The 25,002-nt window shown below is 55.0% G+C and overlaps 1 protein-coding gene across 1 annotated transcript; it reads left to right on the top strand.

The window, feature by feature from the left end:
- Positions 1-5,126: 5,126 nt before the first annotated feature.
- Positions 5,127-18,038, top strand: LOC137671174 (solute carrier family 2, facilitated glucose transporter member 1). Its single transcript, XM_068414578.1, has 10 exons — positions 5,127-5,230; positions 9,901-9,993; positions 13,790-13,950; positions 14,106-14,346; positions 14,668-14,830; positions 14,912-15,099; positions 15,214-15,318; positions 15,420-15,521; positions 15,820-16,023; positions 16,385-18,038. The coding sequence occupies exons 1-10, from the start codon at positions 5,213-5,215 to the stop codon at positions 16,580-16,582; spliced, it is 1,473 nt and encodes a 490-aa protein (XP_068270679.1). The 5' UTR covers positions 5,127-5,212; the 3' UTR covers positions 16,583-18,038.
- Positions 18,039-25,002: the final 6,964 nt, after the last annotated feature.

Below are 25,002 nucleotides of genomic sequence, written 5' to 3'. Positions count from 1 at the left end.
GAGAGGCTGAGCCCATCCCCGTGGCCTCTGTCCTTGACACAACTCAAATCCCCGAGCCCATCCCTGTGGCCTCTGGCCTCCCCACAAACCGAATCCTTGAGCCCATCCCCGTGGCCTCCGTCTTTCTCACCCCTTGAATCCTTTGGAGAGGCTGAGCCCATCCTCGTGGCCTCTGGCGTCCGCCACAACTCAAATCCTTGAGCCCATCACCGTGGCCTCTGGCCTCCCCACAAACTGACTCCCTGAGCCCAACTCCGTGGCCTCTGGCCACCACCACCACTTGAAACCCTGAGCCCATCCCTGTGGCCTCCATCATCCACCGTCACTTGAATCCTTTGGAGAGGCTGAGCCCATCCCCACGGCCTCTGGCCTCCCAACAAACTCAAATCCCTGAGCCCATCCCCGTGGCCTCCATCCTCCACCATCACTTGAATCCTTGAGCCCATCCCCGTGGCCTCTGTCCTCCCCACAAACTGAATCCCTGCACCCATTCCTGTGGCCTCCAGCCTCCACCATGGCTCAAATTCCTTGGAGACACTGAGCCCATCCCTGTGGCCTCTGGCCTCCCAACAAACTCAAAGCGCTGAGCCCATCCTCGTGGCCTCCGTCCTCCACCATCATTTGAATCCCTTGGAGCAGCTGAGCCCATCACTGTGACATCTGACGTCCACCACAACTCAGATCCTTGCGCCCATCACCGTGGCCTCTGGCCTCCCCACAAACTGACTCCCTGAGCCCATCCCCGTGGCCTCCAACCTCCCCTTCAAAAACACCCCCCAATCCCCCCCCCCCCCGGGGTATTATTTAACCCTTTCCCCCCCGCCCGGGCCGGCCCGCTCCAAATCCCCCCTAAATCCCCCGGCTCAGCGGCCCCGCCGGGATTACGGCGCCGCCGGCCCCGCGTCAGCACTCCGGGCCCAGCGCCGACGCGGCAGGAAAAAGGCCCCGATTGCACCCGGGATCAGCAAAAACGGGGAGAAAATGAAAAAAGGGGCTGGGATGGTGAAAAGTTCGATCGGTGGAGCTGGGAGGCGTGAATTGGCCCGAAACGGCCAAATTTGGGGCAAAATTCGGCAGGTTCAGGGAAAGAAAATTAATCGCTGACTTGGATCGTTCGGAATTTGTGCCCAGTTTCTGCTTTTGCTTTTATTTGGGTTTTTTTGGCATTTTTTTTGCCTTTTTTGCCTTTTTTTTCCCCTTTTTACCTTTTTTTGTAATTTTCTGCCTTTTTTTTCTGCATTTTTTTGCCTTTTTTGCCCTTTTTTTTGCATTTTTTTTGCATCTTTTGCCTTTTTTGCTTTTTTTTCTTTTTTTTTTGCCTTTTTTACCTTTTATTTTTGTAATTTTCTGCCTTTTTTTTTGGCTTTTTTGCCTTTTTCACAATTTTTTGCCTTTTTAAAATATTTTTTGCCTCGTTTTTTAATTTTTTTGCAATTTTTTGCCTTTTTTCCTTTTATTCACATTTTTCGTCATTTTTGCTTTTTTCATTTTTTTGCCATTTTTGCCTTTTTTACCTTTTCTGTATTTTATTCCCATTTTTGCCTTTTTTGTTTTTTTTCATTTTTTTTCTTTTTTTTTTCAATTTTTTGCCTTTTTTATTTCTGCTTTTTTTTGCCTTGTTTTTGCATTTTTTTCCCTTTTTGCCTTTTATTTGCATTTTTTGCCTTTTTTGCCTTTTTGCAATTTTTTGCTTTTTTGTATTTTTTTGCTCTTTTGTTTCTTTTTTTGCCTTTTTTGCATTTTTTGGCTTTTTTTTTCATTTTTTCCTTTTTCTCCCATTTTTTTCCTTTTTTTTGCATTTTCCCCTTTGCCCCATTTTTTCCTTTTTTTTTTGCCTTTTTTAAATTTTTTTGCCTTTTTTCATTTTTCTTCAGCATTTTACTTGCATTTTTTGGCTGAAGAAAAAAACGCCGGGAATTGAATTTGTCGAACGATTGTGACTGATTTTAACGATTTTCAATATTTTTTTCAGTGGTTTTGGGGGGAAAAAGGAAGATTTTGGGGCCCGCGGGTGGACAAAGGGCTGCAGGCGCGGCCGGCGTGGGACCCCCGGCGTGACCCTGTGTGGGGCGGGGAGGAGCTGGCGGACGTGCGCGCCGGCACGTCCACCCCACAACCCCACAACCCCCCCACAACCCCCCCACACCCACCCCACAACCCCACAACCCCCCAACCCCCCTACACCCACCCCACACCCCCCCCCACAACCCCACAACCACCCCACAACCCCACAACCCCCCTACACCCACCCCATACCCACCCCACAACCCCCCCACAACCACCCTACAACTACCCCACCACCCCACACCCACCCCACACCCACCCCACAACCCCACACCCCCCCACAACCCCCCCACAACCCCACACCCACCTCACAACCCCACAACACCCCACAACCACCCCACAGCCTCCCCACAACCCCCCCACACCCACCCCACACCCACCCCACAACACCCCCACAACCACCCTACAACCACCCCATAACCCCACAACCCTCCCACACCCACCCCACAACCCCACAGCCACCTCACAACACCCCACAACCACCCCATACCCACCCCACAACCCCCCCACAACCCCACAACCACCCTACAACCACCCCACAACCCCACACCCACCCCACAACCCCATAACCCCCCCACAACCACCCCACAGCCCCACAACCCCCCACCCCACGCGCTGCCCCCACCCCAAAACCCCCGGCAAAGGGGCGAGGGGGTCTCGGCTGGGGCGGGTGTGGGGTGTTGCACTGGGTGCGGGGTTGAGCACCGCGCGCAGGATTTTGCCCCGCTGTAGGGTTTTGCACGGGGTTTTACACTACTTGTGGGGTTTAGCAGCGGGTGCGGGGTCTTGCCTTGGGCCTGGGGTTTTGCTCCGGGTGTGGGGCGCTGCACAAGGTGCGGGGTTTTGCCCCGCTGGCACCCGCCGCCCCCCCGTGCCCCAGCGCCGACCCCGGGACCCCCCCCGGGGTGCAGAGGGGCCGGTGCAAGGGGGCACCGCACGCCCGGCGGCCTCACGCGGACTGTCGCACACGCGTGTGCGCTCGGCAGGGCTCTGCGGGGAAGCTCTTGCACACACGCGCCCGTGTACACGCACACACGCGTGTACAGGCGGTTGCGTGCACACGCACAGGTGAGAACACGCGTGCACAGACGCGTTCACCCGCACCCCGATGCCTCGCACACACGCAGGTGCACGCACACATCTACACGCACACGCATACAGGTGCACACACACACACGTGTGCGTGCCCGTGCACAGAAAGACACGCAGGCGTGCACACACGTGTACACAGACACACGGGTGTGCACACGCGAACACAGCTCAAAGGCCTGCAGCAAAGTGCTTGCACAAGCGCACATACATGTACAGGCACACACACGTGTGCAGGCACACACACAGGCACACACATGTGCACACACACGCATATAGGCACACACATGCACATGTGTGCACACATACAAGCACACGTGTACAAGCACACACACTTGCACACCCACATGGGCACACACAGAGGTGCACATACACTTGCACACTCACCTGCACACAGACACTTGCACACTCACATGTGTGCACACGCGCACACACACTTGCGCGCACGTGTGCATAGAGACACACGCTCGCAGACTCGCGTGTGCACACGCACACACTTGCACACTCACATGTGCACACACAGGCACACACTTGCACACTCACATGCGTGCACACTCACACTTGCCTGCACACACACATACACACACTTGCACACTCATGTGTGTGCTTATGCACACACACTTGCACGCACACACACCTGCGCATGCACACGTGTGCAAACACAGACACCCCACTGGCAGACGCGCCTGTGCCCATGTGCACACACATGCCCACACGCGCACACAGCCTTACACACTCACACGTGCGCACACACAGGTGCACGCACACTCGCAAACTCTCGTCTTCACACACTTGCACACTCACGTGTGTGATAACACAGACACAGACTTGCACATTCGCATGTGCAGATGTGCACACCCTTGCCACGCACACACGCGCAAACCCCCATGCACAAACGCGTGCACACACACGCACACCCCCTTGCACTGCCATGCATGCGCATGCACACACTCCCATGCACACGCACATGCTCATACACACCCCCTTGCACACTCATGCATGCAAACATGCACACACCCCCTTGCACACTCAGGCATGCACATGCACACACCCCGATGCACACACGTGTGCACTCACACGTGTGCACCCCCCTGCACACACGCGCACACCCCCTCACATGCTCACACCCCTTTGCACACAAGCATGCACACACACGCGCACCCCCCACGCACACTCCCCCCTTGCACACTCATGCGTGTGCACTCACACACGCGCACCCCCTTGCACGCACGTGCACGCGCGACACCCCCTTGCCCACGCACATGCACTCACGCGAACCTCCCCTTGCACACTCACGCGCACTCACGCGCACACCCCCTTGCACACATGCACGCACCCCCTTGAACACACGCGCAACCCTCTCGCACGCTCACGCCCCTTTGTGCACACGCGTGCACAAACACGCGCACCCCCACGCACACACCCCCCTTGCACACTCACGTGTGTGCACTCACATGCGACACCCCCTTGAACACTCGCGCACACGCGACCCCCCCTTGCACACTCACGTGCACTCACACGCGCACACGCACACGCACTCACAGGCGCGCACCCCCTTGCACACACGCGCGCACACCCCTCGCACGCGCGCACTCCCGTGCCCGCGCCCCCTCGCACGCAGCTCACGCGCACCCCCCCCGCACTCACACTCAAGCGCACCCCCCCTGCACTCACGCTCACACTCACGCACCCCCCCTCGCACTCACGCTCACTCACGCGCACGCCCCCCGCCGCCCGCCCGCGCCCCCGCCCCGCCCCCACGCCCACGTGCAGCCCCGCACGCGCCCGCCGCCGCCCCGCCCCCCGCGCGCCCCCCCCACACCCCCGCTCCCGCCCCCCCTCGCCCCGCCCCGGCCCCGCCCCCTCGCCCCTCGCCGCCCAATGGGCGCCGCCGCCCCGCGCCGCCGCGCGCCCCCCGCCCGCCCGCCCGCTCTTAAGCCGCTTCAATGCCCCCGCCGCGGCCGCGCGCCACCGCTCCGCTCCGCCGCGCGCCGCTCCGCCGCCCCCCCTCGGCTCCGGGCCCTTCCCGCCGCCGCCCCCTCAGCGCCCCGGGGCCGCCATGGACACCGGCAGCAAGGTGAGCGCCGCGGAGCCCCGCCGGCCCCATCCCCGCCCCCCTCACCCCACCCCCCCCCCCCCCCCCCCGCGTTACACAACCCGGGAAACAGCGATCGGCCCCGGGGGAGCCGGTTTGGGGTGAAGGGGCGGCGGGAGGGTTACCGGGCTGCGCTTGAGCCTCCTCAAGGCGTGAGGAGCCGCTGGGCGCAGCCCGCGGACACGCGTGGGAGCCGCCGCGCAAAAATAAGCGTTTTTTATTTTTTCCCCCCAAAATTTTACCTCAGAAACAAGCTGAAACACCCCGAAACACCCCCCCGCCCCCGCCGCCTCAGCGCTGGGAGTTTTGGGGTAACCCCCCCCCCCCCACTTTTGAGGGGAAAAACCCCAAAAGAGCCAAAAAAGGCACTTTTGGCCCCATTGGGGGGGGTGAGGAAAAGGCAACAACCCCCCCAGAAGTGCTGAGTTTGCTCTTTGGGGGGTGTAAGGTTGGGGTGGCGCTGAGGGGGGGCATGGGGACACCCCCCCGGTGGTGCTGGGGTACGGCTGGGTCCCGTCACACCGGTTTGACCCAATTCCCATCAATTCACCCCCAAAAAACCCCTGAATTATTAAATAACACAAACTCCCCCGGCCCGTCGGCAGCGGCCGCGTCCTCCCAGCGCCTCGACCTGCCTCGAATATATCGATTTATAATCATAAAGGTGGGTTAAAGCCACGCGACGTCAGGCCCTAAATGAGGAAAGGTGAGTTAATTGCGGCGGGGTCGTTAACGTTAGATCCCGGGCTTTGCTGGTCCCAACGTCCCCCGGGGATGCCGCCCCCAAAATATTCCCTCCTGGGAGTGTTTTGGGATATACTCAAGTATGTATTTTTTTTTATATACATTTTCCAGAGAAAGTAATAAAAAATTCACTCCGTTCCGGTGGCAACGCATAATTAAAACCCAATATAATAATTTTATTACAATTAAAGCCTCCCCTTATTTTTCCCCCCTAACAAATGACCCCTCTTCCCCCTCCCCCCAGCTTTGAAGCATTGGGACTACTATTTATTTATTTTTTTTAATTTAAATTCCTATTTTTATAGCGATTCTATTTTTTGGATTATTGTATTTAAAGCTGGCTCGACCCCAGCGCTGGGTTTTCTGGGCGAGGTGCGGGTTTGGGGGTGGTTGCTGGGAACGTGACGGCCGGCAGCGCGTCGATGGGGGCAGGAATTAAAAAGAAATTTGCTCTCGTAACGAAGAAATCCGATGCGCTGCCGGCCCGGGCTTCGCTCCTGGCTCCCGAAGCCAGAGCCGCGCTCCCTCTGCTCTCCCATCTTCATAACTACCCCATTAGATAAATTTAGGTTAGAAACGATTAATTTTTTGGGAAGGTAATTAATTGCAGGAGCGATTTGCTGCGCTCCGATGGGCGATGCTTAAATCCAGAGTGTTTTGAAAGGGGGAAAAAGGGGGATTTTTAGGAGCAGGCGGCGGTAGGGATGCTGGGAGGTGGGGGACGAGCTCACCCTTCCGCCTTTAAATTGAATATTTAATATTATTAAATGCTTTTCTGCCCACGGAGCCGTGCTGCTCCGGCTCTTTGCATGTGAAAACATCTCCCGGGCTCGTCGCAGACGCTCTTGCGGTTGCAAAACTCGGAGGGATCGTGTCGCCGTCCCCAGCTGACCTTTAAGAAAATAATAAATAAAGAAAACGCCGCCGCTCGCGCTCCGCTCCCCCTCGCTGCGAGGTTTTCACACCCCCCCCAAATCTCAGCTGATCCACACGGTGCCGGTGTTACCCCCTTCTTCTTCAGCTGCCAAGAAACCCACCCCTGTCGGGAAATGCCGGCGCTGGGGCACATGCCGGGGCTTTAGGAGCAGGTTTTACCCGGCCCTCGGCGGGTGCGTAAGTTTTTCCTGGGCCGGGAGCCAGCGTTGCAGCCGCGCTGTCCCGGGCAGTGCCCGGATCCGGTTATCGGCGCTCCGGCAAGCGTGCAAGCAAGTGTGCAAGCGTGCGAGATGCTGCACCCCCTCCCTACGACCACCCCCGTGTCTATCCCATGGGACCTCTTGAATCAGCCCCTGGGATGCTCATTAAAGCCTCGTAGCTAATTTTTACAGGCTCCTTTTCAATGTGGATTTTCCTGAAATTCCCTCCTGGGACACTTTTAAAAATATTATTTTTTTTTTTTTTTAAGAGGAATTATTCATTTCCTCGTTCCATGAGGCAGGCAGCATCCTGAAATCCTTCTGCAGTGGAGGGAAAAAAAAAAAGAGGGTTAAAAAAAAAAAGAGTTATAAAGTTAGAAAGCCAAACAGCAGCCGGCTGCGGGGCTGCTGTCACCGCACGGGTCGATATCTCCTCCGAGCGTCCCCGCTTCCGTGTTCGAGCGATGCAGGAAGCAGCAAAAAAAAAAAAGTGAATTTATTAAAATCACAAGTGCTGCGCTCACCTTTCTATAAGGTAGTTAGTAGGGAAACAAACCCATGGGTGTGGGCTGGCTACAGGCTGTCAGTCGGTTTATTGCACAAAAGCAAGAAGGGAAAGTATGTTGGGTTTTATTTTTTCACCCCCTAAACTCCAAATAAAGCTGCTGTTCTCTGCAAGCACTTAAAAAAAAACCAAACAGAGCCCGCACGTGGTTTTGCAGGAGTTTCCCATGCAAGGCTGCCCTTAAAAATCAACTTTTTTTATTTATTTTTTTTTTTTCCCCTCTTAACTCGCCATCTTAAGCCTTTCCTTTAATGGCGAGGTTAAAGCCGAAAGGCCCCGGACCGGGCTGGGCAGCGTGTTTGGAGCTGGGAAGCCTGGAGCGAGCGGGAGGAGCTGACTCACGGTGACCCTGCTTGGGGAGAGCCTCCAAAAACTCTGTCCCTTCACCTCTTCGAGCTGCGGGAGTTTAATAAAAATATAAAGTTTTTTTGCTAAAGGTTAAAAATATAAGTTTTCTTTTTTGCCAGAGGTTAAAAATACAAAGTTTTCTTGCTAGAGGTTAAAAATTTAAGTGGTTTTTTTTTTTTCTACAGGTTAAAAATACAAAGTTTTTTGGCTTAGAGCTTAAAATTGCCAAAGTAATTTTATTATTTAATTCTCCGTGGGGTAGTGGCTGGTGTCAGAGCGAAGAGGTGTTGCTCCCCGCCGCCTTCCCGGAGCAAAGTTCAGGCCGTGGTTGGTGCATCCCCATCCCCGGGGCCGCCCTGACTCACTCGCCCTACGTGGGGGATCGCCCGTCGGCTTTCCCGGGGCGGCCAAGCCGGCCTTTAGCGATGCGAAATGAAGATTGCTGCAACAAATAAATCACCCAAAACCCCATAAACAACAAAAAAAATCCCCAAATCCCCATTTTTTTAACAACTTTTACTCAAGCACAGGTTGCTGTCAGCGTTCCCGGTGTCGCCTGTCGCAGTTTTGCGGAGCGACAGGCGCAACGAGGAGGCTGGAGTCAGGATTTCACTCTTTTTTTGAGGCTTTTGCCTTGTTTTTCTGGGATGCCGACAACTTCCCAGCCTGTTTTTGCCCTCCCAAGCGGGACGTTTTCTTCTCGGGGTGGGTTTATTCACAAGCACCGGACAAAACCAAGTGCCAAAACCTCCCTGATGAGTTGTGTTTGGGCCAAGCCTAATTAATGAGCTTTCATTAACGGGGCTGGCTTTATTCCCTGTAGCCTTTTTTTTCCCTGCAAACTTTAAGGCAGGGGGAGGCGGCTTGGCCGGAGAGACGAGGTCAGCGAGCAGCGCTTATTTTTTTAATATAAATAATATATATACATATAAATAAGAAAATGCTGCTTAAATAAGAACATATATATTTTTTTTGCTTTGTCCTCCTGATTTAGGGGTTGCGTTTAGGTGGGGTCTGACCCGCACCAATCCCTTGGGAGTATTAATCCGAGATGCCGTGGGAGCATCCCTGGGTTGGGGTGATGCGCCGGTACCCGGATACCCGGAGAGAGCCCAGCCTCCCCCCCCCCCAAATTAAAGGGCTTATAAATTTTCACGTGGATCATCCCAAAGCTGATTAACCGGGAATGTCGGATCCTGGTTCTCGGAGCTGAGCGCTGGGAAAAATCTCCTGCCTGGGATAATTGGGCTGTTAACGAAGGTGGCCCAAGCGCTGGCCTGCCCTGACCCCTCTCCCAAACAAGGCTCTGATTGTCGCTTCGGCTTAAGCGAGAGGAAGAGGAGGCGGGCGAAGGGTTTGCCAAATAGCCGGGATTTTGCTTAGCGACTGTTAATTAGGCTCCCCATGCAAAAACTTCATTAGCTGTGGCTGTCCGGGGCATCCTCGTGCCGACGCTGAGACGATGCTCGGCTGGCTGACGGCGTCACCGCGGCGTCCCCAAAAGCATCTCGTGCTGGCGTGCCGCCCGGGTGTCATGCGGAGCCCTCGGATGGCACCTTGCGAGCCCAGATAAAACCTCCCGCCCTAGTCCAGAGGCAAAATATTCCTGGAATCCCCAAACAACAATTTTTTAAACCCAAACCAGTATTTTTTAAATTACTTTTTCCCCCAAGCCCATGGGGATGCTGTAAAAAAAGCGAGTTTTCTCTTTTCTCCTGCTCACAGCCCTCAGAGCATCCCTCCTCCTCTTGCTGCTGCCCGGGGAGAAGCGCTGGGGGACCCTTCCGATGCGGGGCGGAGCGGGGGCATAGCTGGGACCCCAATTTAACCCCTCTTGGTTTGTTTCCTTCCCCCTGCAGATGACGGCCCGCCTGATGCTCGCCGTGGGAGGAGCGGTGCTGGGTTCCTTACAATTCGGCTACAACACCGGCGTCATCAACGCCCCGCAAAAGGTGAGCGGGCGCCGAACAACCCCCGTGTCGCAAAATTCCACCCCCCGCCAACCCCCGTGCCTGAAAACAAACCGGCATCCGCTGCCAGCCCGGCTAAAATAGTACATCCCGCTAGGCAGCTTACTGCCTGTAATGGGATTTGCGAGGGAGTTATTTCGCTTCTGCCTTCCCAGGAGAATTAATTTCCTCCTCGTGTAACGTTTTTTTTGCCGGGAAAAATCCCCGGAACGTGTCGCAGGGTGCTCTCCGGCTGGGACCCGCGTAACTTTTAACCTCGGCTTTTAGCGAAGGGCTGGGAGTTAATTAGAGTTTGAGTCATCTCGAAGCACGGGGGGAAAATATGACTGTTCTGATGGGAGCTTTGCTTCCCGGAGCATCCGTGGGGCCAGGACGTCCCCGGGAGGAGAGGGGGGTTGGCTAGGCCGGGCTGCGTGCGAAGGGAGCTGGAGCGCAGGAGGTGTTTGCTCCTTCCCTTAGCGCAGCGCCAGGACCCTCCAGCCACTGGTAGGTACGTGGGAGCCTTGAAAAACGTGGCTTTCCCCAAATTATGTCGCTTTTTGAGGTGTTAAAGGCTTGGAAATGTTAGCTCAGAAATCCCACATGGTGCTTGCAACGTGCCCTGGGTAAAGGTCAGCTGCCAGGGTGAGGTGTGGAAGGACAGAGCGGGGTCCGGCTGCTGCTGCGCGAGAGCAGAGCCTGTCCCCGAGCGTCGTCACGGCCTCTGCTGCTCCATCCCGAATCCTGAAATCCACCGAGGCAGGATTCACGCCGTGAGATTATTCATCCCATCACCAGCGAACGGGCTGCAAAATCTCCCCTCGAGCGCCGAGAAAAACTCCTTGTTGGGAGAGAAGACCCCGTGCAAAAACTTCCCCGACCCCCGTCAGCGTGGAAAGAGCAAAAAAGACGCAAATTGCCTCGATTTGAGCTGTTGAGTTAAATTGTGTTTAATGGCGGTGAGTGGCCTGAGCAGGATTTCACGCGGCTGGAGGCTGCGACTCCCATCCAGCACCCTCGGTGCTCGCGCCCACGGGGCACGCAGCCATCTGCTGAGAGCATCGCCCTGCCAAAAAAACCTCCTCGCCTTCCCCTGGACCGGTCCGAGCATCCTCCTGCGGAGCCGCGCGACGGGTGCAGCGATGGAAGCGGCGTCGAGCTGGGAAATCCCTGGAAACGCGCTGAGGAGCCGCTCGCTGGCCCCTGCCCTCGTTTTTCCCCCGGCTGCGGCGCCGCGGGCAGCGGGCGCTCTGTGGTTACGGCCTCACAGCCCGGCCCCCGCATCCCGAGGACGCGCAACGTTTCCTGCAGCCGAAGGACTTTTCTCCATCCTCCCCTGATGCTGCTGTGGGTGCTGCGGGCAGGGACCACGTCTGAGCTGGAGCTCTTCCCTCAGGACTGTGCTCCGCTTCCTACAGACCCCCAGCAAAGCAAGGCCCACCAAGATGGGTGCTGCCTCAGTTTCCCTCGTGCATTTTAGGATTAAACCCTTGGGGCTCAGGCCAGAGATGGGCTGTGTATTTTAGGGGCGAGTCACCCAGCGAGCGACGCTGTGTTCAGGGTGCAGAACTGACGGGGGGAAAGGATTTGGGGTGCTCTGTGTTGGGGACATGAAGTAGGAGGAGTGTTGTCCTGGCTAGCAGGATGCCCTGGGCACGGGGCTTCATCCCACCTTTGAGGGTGGGGACGCATTGGGGTGCGGGATTGGGGTGGGGACACATTGGGGCATGGGACTGGGGATGCATTGGGGTGCAGGATTGGGGTGGGGATGCATTGGGGCCCTGGACTGGGGATGCATTGGGGTGTAGGATTGGGATGGGGACACATTGGGGTGCAGGATGAGGGTGGGGATGCATTGGGGCACAGAATTGGGACACATTGGGGTGCAGAACTGGGGTGGGGATGCATTGGGGCACGGGATTGGGGACACGTTGGGGTGCAGGATTGGGGTGGGGATGCATTGGGGTATGGGTTTGGGGATGCATTAGGGTGCAGGATTGGGATGGGGACGCATTGGGGCATGGGATTGGGGACACATTGGGGTGCAGGACTGGGGTCGGGATGCATTGGGGTGCAGGATTGGGGAGGCATTGGGTGCAGGATGAGGATGCATTGGGATAAATTGGGGTACAGGATTAGGGTTGGGATGCAGGACGGGGATGCATTGGGATGCAGGATGGGGATGGGGATGCATTGGGATTGGGTTGCATCGGGGCAAAGGATTAGGATGGGGGTGCCAGGGGGGTGCGGGACTGGGATGCATCATTCCCCCGGCTTCAGGGACGCACGTGCAGCAGGTTTTGCTGGCAGCAGCCCCCGCGGCCCCGCTGGCAGGCTCCTCTCTGCCGCGCAGGGCTGAGCCCCGGTCTTGGGGTCCTCTTTGTGTAGCCCTCCCCGCTGCTGAACCAGCGGCGTGGTGCTTGTGGGGTGTTTGCAGACGCGATGTAGGGAGGGGACCCACCAAAACTGGGTGAGGGCTGGTAGAAAACAGCTGAAATGAGATGAGGGCGAGAGATGGGGGAAAAAAAGCCACCAACTTTGGGGAAATTAAATTATTTTTTTTCATGCTTCTCGCTTTAAACTCAGAATTTTTCATCTCCTCCTCTCCCAACAACTGGCTCATGGTGGGTTTTTCCATGGATCCTTTTTTTTTGTCAGGAGGAAAGGGAGCCAGGAGTGGGGTAGGTGGGTGTTTTCTGAGAAGCCAAAGCACAGCCCAGTGCTGGGGCATCTGCTGTCGCTTGGATTAGTTTTTTTCTGCTTCAAGGGGAGAGAGCTGGAGGCTTTTGGGAAAGCAGGGAGGAAATGGGAAGTTCCACCTGAATATGAGGAAGAACTTCTTTACTGTGAGGGTGCCAGAGCCCTGGCACAGGCTGCCCAGGGAGGGTGGGGAGTCTCCTCTGGACATATTCAAACCCACCTGGACACGACCCTGTGCAACGTGCTGTGGGTGACCCTGCTTGGGCAGGGGTTGGGCTGGATGATCTCCAGAGGTGCCTCCCAACCCCAACCAGTCTGTGAGTCTGTGAATTTAGTGTGCTGCAAGGTTTGGTGGGGTGTGTGCAGAGACCTGCTTACCCCCACCAAGAGCCTCAGCCAGTCCTGGGTTCTCCAAATAATAATAATAATAATAACAATTATTTGTTTTGTTAGAAAAAGGGGAGAAAAGCCCCCAAAGCATCAAAACCTCCAGGGGAAAGGAGAGACAAACGAAATCACTTAAAATCCGGATGGTTTAGGGGCTTTGTAAAAAGAGCAACTTAAAAAAAAAATGACATTATGGAAATTTCTAGCAAAGGACGGGGGGTGTTTTCTTGCGCTGCCTCTGCCAGGGGCTCCTGTTTGTGCAGTGGGAATTGATCAGCCGCCCGGGTGACCCTGCTGTCTTCCTCACCTTCCTCCACCATCTCTGCCATCTCCACCCGGCCCTGTTGCTTCTCCTCCGGTGATGGAGGCGTCCGTCCCCGCCTGCCGTGCCCCGGGGAGGAGCGTGACCTCCCCATGGCTGCCTGGCGAGGAGAAAGAGGTGTTTTGGCAACGCCGAGCCTCTCCGGGCAGGGCGAGACCAGAACCCGTCCGGCTGCATTTCCCTCGCGCATCCCATCAGGTTTCCTCCCTTGGGTTGGGGCCAAGCCACCGGCCCGGCGGCTGGGTGGTGGCTCCGTGACGCATCGTCTTGTGAGCCGCGCTCACCGGCCGAGGGTGGCTGGGCTGAGGCCGGGCAATTCGTTACACCGGTGGCACAGACAGAACGGGATGGTTTTAACCCATGGCTTTGTTTCTCCCCCCTCTTTTGCAGGTGATTGAGGACTTCTACAACCGTACCTGGCTGTACCGATACGAGGAGCCCATCAGCCCTCCCACCCTCACCACGCTCTGGTCCCTCTCCGTCGCCATCTTCTCCGTCGGAGGCATGATCGGATCCTTTTCCGTGGGGCTCTTCGTCAATCGCTTTGGACGGTGAGTGCTGAGCGTGGTGGGACCCTGTGGTGGACCCCGATGGGGGGTCATGGAGCATCACCTCATCCTGGCATCCCAGGGGTACCTCCCTCCTGCCCAGAGCTGATGTTTGGGTTCTCCCAACACCCCCTCACCCTCCTCCCTTTCTTCCCCAGGCGCAACTCCATGCTGATGTCCAACGTTCTTGCCTTCCTCTCCGCCATCCTCATGGGTTTCTCCAAGATGGCTTTGTCCTTCGAGATGCTCATCCTTGGCCGCTTCATCATCGGCCTCTACTCCGGCCTCACCACTGGTTTCGTGCCCATGTACGTGGGCGAGGTGTCGCCCACTGCACTGCGGGGCGCGTTGGGGACCTTCCACCAGCTTGGCATCGTCCTGGGCATCCTCATTGCGCAAGTAAGTGCTGGAGAACCATCTGGGGGGGGTGGTTCCCCCATCTTTGATGCTGATGTTGATCAGGGTCTGTGTTGCCCGTGCTGTGGATTTGCACGGCCCTTCAGATGGAGCTGGGGTTGGAGGGATGGACCTGGAGCTCAGCAGGAGCAGGGATGCTGGGAGATCGTAGGGTTTGGGATGGGCAGCATCATTATATGACATCCGTTGGCCACCTGGAAGCAACACATGTCCCTCTGATGGGTGTCCAAACCTGTAGTGCACCCATGAGTAGCAGAGTTGGGTCCAAGTTGAGGTGGGTGGCTCAACCCCTCTCATCCTCAGGTGTTCGGTTTGGACTTGATCATGGGAAACGAATCGCTCTGGCCGCTGCTCCTGGGGTTCATCTTCGTCCCAGCCCTGCTGCAATGCGCCATCCTGCCCTTCGCCCCTGAGAGCCCCCGCTTCCTCCTCATCAACCGCAACGAGGAGAACAAAGCCAAGAGCGGTGAGTGACCCCCATCCCTGAGCTCGTCCCACCACGCAGGAAGGTCCTCAGCTGCTCCTGACTCCAGCCTCTTCCCCTTAGTCCTCAAGAAGCTGCGGGGCACGACGGATGTCAGCAGCGACCTCCAGGAGATGAAGGAAGAGAGCCGGCAAATGATGAGGGAGAAGAAGGTGACCATAATGGAGCTCTTCCGTTCCCCCATGTATCGCCAGCCCATCCTCATCGCCATCGTCCTGCAGCTGTCCCAGCAGCTCTCGGGGATCAACGCGGTGAGTTTTGGGGGGACCCAGATGCCGTGGGTCAGCTTGGTTCACCCAGAACTTGCATTGTGCTGGCTCCAAGACCTGGCTCTTTTCCTCATGGCACATCCCTGCCCTTTGTAGGTCTTCTATTACTCCACCAGCATCTTCGAGAAGTCGGGTGTGGAGCAGCCTGTCTATGCCACCATCGGCTCCGGCGTGGTGAACACGGCTTTCACAGTCGTTTCGGTGAGTTTTGCCCCGCCAAGGTCTAACCAGGAAAGGTGGAGAGAAGAGGGCTTTCCTCCAGACTGGAGGTGGGCTCATGGATGCCTGTCTCCATCCAACAGCTCTTCGTGGTGGAACGAGCCGGACGCAGGACCCTCCACCTCATCGGCCTGGCGGGGATGGCGGGCTGTGCGGTGCTCATGACCATTGCCCTGACGCTGCTGGTGAGTGATGGGCATTGAGGGGATGGGTGGGCTGGGAGGAGGTCCTGCCCTCACTGTGGTGGCTTGGAGGAGGATGTCTTGTTGGAGAGGAGGAAGGGCTTGTCCTCCTAGAGGTGGTGGCTGAGCGGGTCCCTGGTGCCCACATCTTTCCTGAGGTCCCAGAAATCCAGTCTCCGATCTGGAGGAACCTCCATGGCTTCTCTGCCAGCACCACGCTTGCTTGAGTCTCATCAGCTGGGATGGCCAGATGCTCTGTCCCACTTCCCTGAACTGACCTTCTCTCTCTTCCTTGGACTAGGACCAAATGCCCTGGATGTCCTACCTCAGCATCGTGGCCATCTTCGGGTTCGTGGCCTTCTTTGAGATTGGTCCAGGCCCCATCCCATGGTTTATTGTGGCAGAACTGTTCAGCCAAGGCCCTCGTCCTGCTGCCTTCGCTGTTGCCGGGTTGTCCAACTGGACCTCGAACTTCATCGTGGGCATGGGCTTCCAGTACATCGCGGTAATCATCTCCTGATGCTCTGGGTGGGAACGGGGTTGGGGGCGCCAAGCCTTGCCTCGCACCGCTTGGGTGGTGTGACTTCTCTTGAACCCTAAAACCTGCGCTGAGATGGTTTGGTTGGGTGGACGCCCCGAGGGAAGAGGGACGGGGCCAGGATCTAGAGAGGGAGCAGGGAGGTGGACTTGATGGTCCTTACGGGTCCCTTCCAACTCGAGGTACCCTCTGAAAGGGAGGGAGGAGCCAAGTCTTGGGCCATCCTGGCGGGGTGGTCACTGGATGGTCCTTCAGCTGTGGTCCCTCACTCCGCTCCTGGGACCGCTGATGGAACACCATCTCCATCCTCCTCTTTTCTCCTTCCCAGCAACTCTGCGGCTCCTACGTCTTCATCATCTTCACGGTGCTGCTAGTCCTCTTCTTCATCTTCACCTACTTCAAGGTGCCGGAGACGAAGGGTCGGACCTTCGACGAGATCGCCTCGGGTTTCCGTCAGGGGGGAACGAGCCAAAGCGACAAAACCCCGGATGAATTTCACAGCTTGGGCGCCGACTCCCAGGTCTAACCCGCCCGCGGCTCCACCCACCTTCTCGCCCGCGTTCGCTGGGGTTTCTTTTTTAAAACGCTTTGTACAGGAACCAGCAAGGAGGGAGCGGGGGGTCGCCTCGGGCGCGTACCCCCCTTCTCCAGGCTCCCCCCGCTGGTCGATCGAGGACAGACTGACCTATTTTATTATCATTATTATTATTATTATTATTTTTTTCTGCTAGGAACGATTTTATTTTATTTTTTGTTGGTTTTTTTTTGTTTTTTTTTTTAGCTGGTTTCGCGTCCAGGATTTCAAAGCCAACAGATCTTTTAAAAACCGACCGCGCAGCCTCCGCCAGCGGGAGGGCGGCTCCCACGTGGTTTTTTTTAATGACGCGATAGGTTATTTAACGAGAAATCACCGTAGCGCGAGTTTTTAAAGCTGGAAACTATTATTTTTTTTAACGTTCTAATCGTAGACAAATCACGTCACTCGACTAAATCGAAACCAACGCTTTTTAAAAACAAACCAAACCGAGTTATTTTTTAAAGCACTCGCATTGATTTCAAGCCCTGGGGTGGGGGGGTTGCAGATGGGGGTTTTTCTCTCTGTTTTTTTTCTTTGGGGGGGGTTTAATCTTGGCAATATTTGCCTGACGGTGAAGCGCCGGCGGCCACGCGCTACGGCAAACCCCCCCCCACCATCGCTTCACCCCAGTCCCGGCCTCCCCCAAATCCATCATCACGCGGCTCCATCCATTTCCCGCTCTGTGTATAGACTGGAAGATATTTATATTATATATATTTTTGTTCGATGGTTGTTAATAGTAGACGTTTTAAGTTATAGCGGTTCCGATTCGACGAGCAAAAAGTACTGTAAATATTCTTGGAGTATATTCACACTGTATAATGTACACACAAAAAAAAGGTACAGACGCAAAGGTAGAGTTTCTATAGCGGCTAAAAACAAGACCGAGGCGTGTTACACGGTTAGGGTGACTTGTATAGTTCAGGACCTGCACTGTAGTCGCATCTATTGCACTGACTTTCACGCTGTCGTAGATTAAAACAACAAAAAAAAGGAGAAATATTGTCCTTTTCAAACAAAACTGAACAAAAAAATCCCCCCTTCAGTCACAACAAAGCATCCCTTCTCCCCGCGTGCTGCTGCTGGGGGAGCTGTTGGCACATTCCCAAAGCCGCAGGCAGGTTTTTTAAATAGTAATTTTTTTTTTTTTTAATTTATTTGTCTGGTTTGGAAGTGATTACACTTGACCACACTTGAAAGAAAATAAAAGTAAGGGGAGGGGGAAAAAAAAAAAAATATAAAAATACCCCGTGATAAACTCGCCGCGTCTCTGCGCAGCACGGCACCCACGGCGCCTGCGTGTTTGTTCTTTTTTTTTAACACAAATCCATAAAAATAAGTGCCAAGAGGAAGGAGAGAGGTGTGTGGTGTGCTAACAATAAACGAGAATGTGTGCAGCGACCCAGCCAGCCGCGTCCTGTGCCTTTATTTCGGCTCAGCCAGGCTTTACCCTTCGCTTTCGTCCAGGGGCGTGTGGGGGGATGTTTCCTGCCTGGTCCTGGCTTTTCATAGAATCACAGACTGGTTTGGGTTGGGAGGGACCTTAAAGCCCATCCAGTTCCAACCCCCTGCCACGGGCAGGGACACCTTCCACCAGACCAGGCTGCTCCAAGCCCCATCCAACCTGGCCTTGAACACTGCCAGGGAGGGGGCAGCCACAGCTGCTCTGGGCAACCTGGGCCAGGGTCTCACCACCCTCACAGGGAAAAATTTCTTCCTCAGATCTCATCTCAATCTCCCCTCTTGCAGTTTAAAACCATCCCCCCTCGTCCTGTCACTCCATGCCCTTGTCAAAAGCCCCTCTCCCGCTTTCCTGTAGCCCCTTCAGGTGCTGGAAGGTGCTAGAAGGTCTCCCCGGAGCCTTCTCTTCTCCAGGCTGAACAGCCCCAGCTCTCTCAGCCTGTCTCCACAGCAGAGGGGCTCCAGCCCTCTGAGCATCTCCGTGGCCTCCTCTGGACTCGCTCCAACAGCTCCGTGTCCTTCTTGTGTTGGGCCGCAGAGCTGGACGCAGCACTGCAGGGGGGGTCTCACGAGAGCGGAGCAGAGGGGCAGAATCCCCTCCCTCGCCCTGCTGGCCACGCTGCTGGGGATGCAGCCCAGGACACCGTTGGCTTTCTGGGCTGCGAGTGCACGTTGCTGGCTCATGGTGAGCTTCTCGTCACCCATCACCCCCAAGTCCTCCTCAGGGCTGCTCTCGATCCATTCTCCGCCCAGCCTGGATTTGTGCTTGGGATTGCCCCGACCCACATGCAGGACCTTGCACTTGGCCTTGTTGAACTCCATGCGGTTCGCACAGGCCCAGCTCTCCAGCCTGTCCAGGTCCCTCTGGATGGCATCCCTTCCCTCCAGCATGTCGACCACACCACACAGCTTGGGGTCGTCGGCAAACTCGCTGAGGGTGCACTCAATCCCACTGTCCGTGTCGCTGACAAAGATGTTAAACAGCCCCAGTCCCAATCCTGACCCCTGAGGAACGCCACTCGTCACTGGTGTCCACTTGGACATTGAGCCGTTGACCGTAACTCTTTGAGTGTGACCATCCAGCCAATTCTTTATCCACCAAATGGTCCACCCGTCAAGTCCGTGTCTCTCCAATTTAGAGACAAGGATGTCGTGCGGGACAGTGTCAAATGCTTTGCACAAGTCCCGGTAGATGACATCAGTCACTCTTCCCCTATCCACCGGTGCTGTAACCCCGTCGTAGGCCACCAGATTTGTCAGGCACGATTTGCTCTTAGTGAAGCCATGCTGGCTGTCACCAATCACCTCCTTGATTTCCATGTGCCTCAGTACAGTTTCCAGGACGATCTGCTCCACGATCTTGCCAGACACAGAGGTGAGACTGACGGCCTGGAGCTCCCTGGGGCTTCTTTTTTTCCCTTTTTGAAGATGAGGGCTACGTTTCCCCTTTTCCAGTCAGTAGGAACTTCACCAGACTGCCACGACTTCTCAAATATGATGGACAGTGACTCAGCAACTTCATCTGCCGGGACCTGTGCATGCACCTCATCAGGTCCCATGGACTTGTGCACCTTCCTCAGGTCCCATGGACTTGTGCATCAGATGGCCTCGACGCAACAAGCGCCGCAGCCCCCCTCCATCACCGCATCCTGGGTCTACAACTGGGTGTTAATTGCCCTGCGCAGCCCCAGCTGGGACCCACTGCTGGTGCCATGGGGGTACCTCGCTGGAGCCTTGACCTGCCCCTTGCCGGACCCCAAACCTGCCTGTCTGCTTTGGGACGGAGCTCTTGCCTCTTGCTGCGAGCACCTGAGCGAGGCAGGGAGGGAGGTTGCTGCTTCTTGGCAGATTTTTTTTTTCCTTTCCCCTTGAACTGACAAGGTGCCAAGAGCTGCAAGTCTGAACACTTTCGGGCAAAGAAACGCTGATCTTGGTCACTTCAGGCTTTTTTCTATTTATTGCAGTGTCTCTTTGCCCTGAAGTGCACGCACTGGAAATGGCTGTTGCAGCGTGTCGTAGGAAATAGCTCTTGTAAAATCTTTTCAAAGCTCCCAAAAATGTTCTGTATTTGCCCAGGGCTCTTCTCATCACCCGCACTAACGTTTCCATTCCCAGCCCTTGCCTGTCACCACTCCTGGAGATGCTCAGCCCTATGCAAAGTTAATTTTCACGCCATCTTTTCTGGTGTTAAACAGCCAGGAGCAGTGACACCGAGCCGCTGGCCTGGCACTCACGCAGGCTCAGCCTGGCTGCAGAGCGCCCCGAGGGATTACCTCGCAGCTCCAAATCCCCAGCCACGGTGACCCAAATCCTCCGCGCCCCGAGGCACCATGCCAGCACGCGCAGGCCCCCGCCAGTGTCCCCCCGCCCACGGAGGTGGTCGGTCTGGCCGTGGTGAGACCCGCTGAGGGCGGATGCATCCACCAGCATCTCCCATGGGAGTGCTCGGAGGTCTCCCACCCATCTGCCCTGGGGCCCCTCTTGCACCCCGACCAGCGCCATCCCACCCCGTGGAATGAACGTGGGCTGAAGCGGAGGCTTTCCCTTTACCAGCAGCATCAATCCCTTCTAATTGCTCAGGTCCCAGCTTGACGAAGCATTTCAAAAGCGTACTTGACTCCATCCCAATTCAGCAAGGCAATTAAATGCACTCATAAATCCTCCTGAAGTAAATGAGACTTAATCGTAGGCTTAAAGCTCAGCTGAATTCAGACCTTAGCAGCAGGGCAAGTTTCCCTTAACCTCATTCCCAGCTGCGCGAGGCTGTCACATGCTTCGGCGTCTGAACCGAGCTCACCGCACAGACCACGTCCCGTCTCGCTCTCCTCTAGCCTTTCTCTAATGTCCTTCTAACTCCACACCGAGGGTCACACGTACCCTCTGCCCTGCCCGTCTTCCCTCTGCTCTCCAGGGCAGAAGCCCGCGAGAGCTGCAGGTTGGGAGCCGGCTCGGTGGAGGTCTGTGGGCAGAAGCTCATGGTGACACAAGGGACTTCCTCCTCTTGAGCTTGGCGTCAGAGTTAACGGGATGCTTGTGCGCTGGCGAGCCCTCAGCCATGAGGAAACCACGTCTCCTTGGGGTTGGAAGCTCTGATAGGAGCTAGCTGGCCTTTTAATCATAGAATCATTTTGGTTGGAAAGGACCTTCAAGATCATCAAGTCCAACCATTAACCCAGCACTGCCAAGTCCAACTGTCAGGTGTAACTTTGCTGTTTGTCTCTCAGGCACCTGACTTCCCTACCACCGTAGGTACATATTTCCTTTAGTACCTCACAAATAATGTTTCAGTGAAGCAATTTTTTTGGGGGGGAAGGAAGGAGGGGAGATGTGACACATCATTGCTCCCTCAAGACTGCTTATAGTCCCTCATGCTGTTCTCGTGGTCCCTCCTGGATGGAAGTTCTTCCACGAGCGCAACAAGTGAGTCCGTCTGTGCCCTGAGCTATGAGACTCCTCTAAAGCACTACAAAAAGAGAGACTGTGGATTTGGGGAGATGGAGGGGCACTGCAGAGAGGTGCAATGCCTGATCAAGCCCAGCCAGGTCCTGGGGAGCAGGTGTCAACCACCCGAGTTAGGTATGCAGTGAAGACCTTCCCCGTGTCCCTCCCTGTGATGTCCCTCATCAAGCAGAAAGGCAAATTGAGGAAACTGGTAACAAACACACCTCAGCTGGTCTTAGCTTCCGGACAGACAATGCGAGGACGTAAGAGGCTGTTTGCTTATGCATAAATCATTAGATAATGATTAGATAATGATTTATACATCGCGTGTTGGTGGCGCTTTTGTTTCCTCCCCTCACGCTGTTATTCTGTAAGAGGCTACAGAGGTTGAGCAGCACGTGAAAATTAACTCATACCAAAACGTTTAACTTTCAAACACCTCGATAGGGAAAGGGGCACAACTGGAAAGGTGGCAGCAGCAGAAAGGACCTACGGCTTGTAACGCCTTTTCTTTTCAGCAACCGAGTTAAACAGATAACCTAGCCCAACACCTGGCTCTGGGAGAAAGAGTTCTTTATTTTGTGTAGAAAGGCTTGGAGTTAATCAACTTCAACAAATGACCAATGGTTTCTAGAGACTCTTGCTGGGGCAGTTGTTTCACCACGTCAAAGGCTTTGGTCCCCATCTCACGAGCCTGGAATGAAGCGGAAAAGACGAGGTAATTGCCAGGAATTTGGCTTTTCTCAAGGGGTAGTTAAAATACTTGCAGAGGCTCAATGGAATAGCTGCACTGGAGCAGATCCAGGCTCCAGCCACTCAGCCGCCTGCCTCAGAGGGTGACCTGCACAAGCTGCTTTACAGGAGAGCGTAAAGCTGCCAACAGATATCGTATTTAGGATCCAGTGGTGGAAGAGATCACTAACCCCAGCCCCCTCGCGCTGGAGATCATTACCTCCCATCCAACACAGCAGCTCACCTAAACATTCCTGTCCTGGTTTCGTGGGGATGAAATTATAGAATCAATTTGCTGTTACATTTTGGTTTAGTTTGTGGAGGCCATTAGCAGCAAGCCAGGGCAGCTGCCCCAGGCTGGCCCACAGGTGTGTTCTATAACATTAACGTCAGGGTCACTACAAATGGGAAAGCTGGTGAGGATGGCTGGGGCTCCTTCTCCTTCTCCTTCTCCTTCTCCTTCTCCTTCTCCTTCTCCTTCTCCTTCTCCTTCTCCTTCTCCTTCTCCTTCTCCTTCTCCTTCTCCTTCTCCTTCTCCTTCTCCACCTCCACAAACAGCTGTATTGACTCAGTCTGAACTAAATCCCTCATTTCCCTTGGTAGCTCTTCCAGGGATTAGACATTCTCACCAGTATAAAGCTTTGCCTTTTTTTTTTTTAATCTGAATTTGTTTCTTTGTGTCTTCCACACACTGACTCACATCAGTCTGGCTTTCTCTGATACAAGGAAGAGACCATCAGTAATCTGTATTTTCACCTTCCAAAACACAGGCTGTTTTGGAAACTGGGGCTTTTGAGCGCTTAGCCCAAACAGAGGCCTGAGTTCCAGGGGGTTACTGCCCAGCACTTCCTCAACATCAATGATTGTTAAGGCAGAGAATTGGGCAGGCTGAAGTTCACAGCTGCATCTGGATTTTTTAGCCATAAAAATACTGGGGTGCAAACACAAAACGGAATTACAGGGTCCAACAGCACAAACCTACATTAACATCATGGTAACTACAGGGAGTCTGGCTCAAGCAGAGACACGAGGCCCACGTCTTGCTCACTGCAGAAGGTCCGGCCTGATGTCTAGATGCGGCTTGTGACAGGCAGCTACTCCGTCAGGATACCCCAGATAAAGGATGAACCCAGAAAATGTGGGTAACTACAGGATCTGCTGTGGATGGCCTGGCAGAGACCAGAATGGCTCCAGGGGGCTTTGTTAGCCTTGACAGAGTGCAGATCGTGAGCTGGCTTCATGCAGAGCTGCTACTGAGGCAGCTTTGTCCTCGGTCACCCAGTGCTGCAAGGCTGTTGTGGACTTGGGAGAGGTGCCAGCTGAACACAGGCAACTGGGCTGCATCCCAAGCAGTGTGGCCAGCAGGTCAAAGGAGGGGATTCTGCCCCTCTGCTCGGCTCTCATGAGACCCCCCCTGCAGTGCTGCGTCCAGCTCTGGGGTCCCCAACAGAAGAAGGACACGGAGCTGTTGGAGCGAGTCCAGAGGAGGCCACGGAGATGATCAGAGGGCTGGAGCCCCTCTGCTATGCAGACAGGCTGAGAGAGCTGGGGCTGTTCAGCCTGGAGAAGAGAAGGCTCCGGAGAGACCTTCTAGCACCTTCCAGTACCTGAAGGGGCTACAGGAAAGCTGGAGAGGGGCTTTTTACAAGGACATGGAGTGACAGGACGAGGGGGGATGGTTTTAAACTGAAAGAGGGGAGATTTAGATGGGATATTAGGAAGAAATTCTTCGCTGTGAGGGTGGTGAGACCCTGGCCCAGGTTGCCCAGAGCAGCTGTGGCTGCCCCCTCCCTGGTAGTGTTCAAGGCCAGATTGGATGGGGCTTGGAGCAACCTGGTCTAGTGGAAGGTGTCCCTGCCTGTGGCAGGGGGGTTGGAACTGGATGGGCTTTAAGGTCCCTTCGAACCCAAACCAGTCTGTGAGTCTATGAACTGGCTTCACGAGATGGGGAGAGCACCAAGACAGAGTAAGGCAACCCTCCTGGAGCCTTTCACCAGACAAAACTTACCTTTGGTAAATCCATGATCAGGTAATAAAGCATGGCAAGAGCGTGCAAAACTCTGGCAGTTTCCCCCGGTTGCTGCTTTGGTGCCTGTTCTCTGATATCTAATACCGCATTCAGTACTCGGATTGCTTCTGTTTGCTGGGCTTCAGCTGCATCAGGAATGAAAGAATCTCGTTAGATGTATGTAGGCATGCAAGATAATGTATTCAAAACTGTCCAATTATCTCTTCTAGACATCAAAGCATTTCTACTACAAGCATCAACGCGGTATCCCAGCTCCATGCAAATTCCATACCCATTAACAGATCTCTTTTTATCCAGTCAGTAATTGTGTTGATTAGCCTTTAGTAAGGATGCAGAGTCATAACAGCTGCATGAAAAGAGCAACATTCATACTCCCGTCATAACCGAAGATGGTATCGCGTGGCCCTGTCTTGGTGTGGTTCCTACTGGAGGGAGACAATGCCAGGTAATGGGATATACAGGAGTGTTTCTCTTCTCTGACAATACTCTTATTAGCATAGATGGCAGAAAGAAGAGAAGGACGAGAGTTCAGCCTGACTTCAGTGGAGCGTAGGGTAGTACCATGTACACTAGCACATGTCCTAATGCGTTATGCACCTTTACGTCCTAGTGAGAGATTCCCCAGCTTCTCTCCTGAGAGCATTCTCTGGATTAACACAGCCAACTATCAGCACACGCTGTCCCATCGCGTCCTACTGCTTCAGAA

This window comes from Nyctibius grandis, chromosome 17, assembly GCF_013368605.1.
Source record: "Nyctibius grandis isolate bNycGra1 chromosome 17, bNycGra1.pri, whole genome shotgun sequence".
In the NCBI taxonomy this organism is placed as follows: Eukaryota; Metazoa; Chordata; class Aves; order Nyctibiiformes; family Nyctibiidae; genus Nyctibius; species Nyctibius grandis.
Note: the sequence above shows the minus strand (reverse complement) of the source record. Positions and strands in the feature narration are given on the sequence as shown.

Bases quoted from the DNA above. Each gene is read 5' to 3' on its own strand.
- LOC137671174 (XM_068414578.1), top strand. The intron at 13,951-14,105 runs GTGAGTGCTGAG...TTTCTTCCCCAG, and splicing joins TTCGTCAATCGCTTTGGACG to GCGCAACTCCATGCTGATGT. The intron at 14,347-14,667 runs GTAAGTGCTGGA...TCTCATCCTCAG, and splicing joins TGGGCATCCTCATTGCGCAA to GTGTTCGGTTTGGACTTGAT.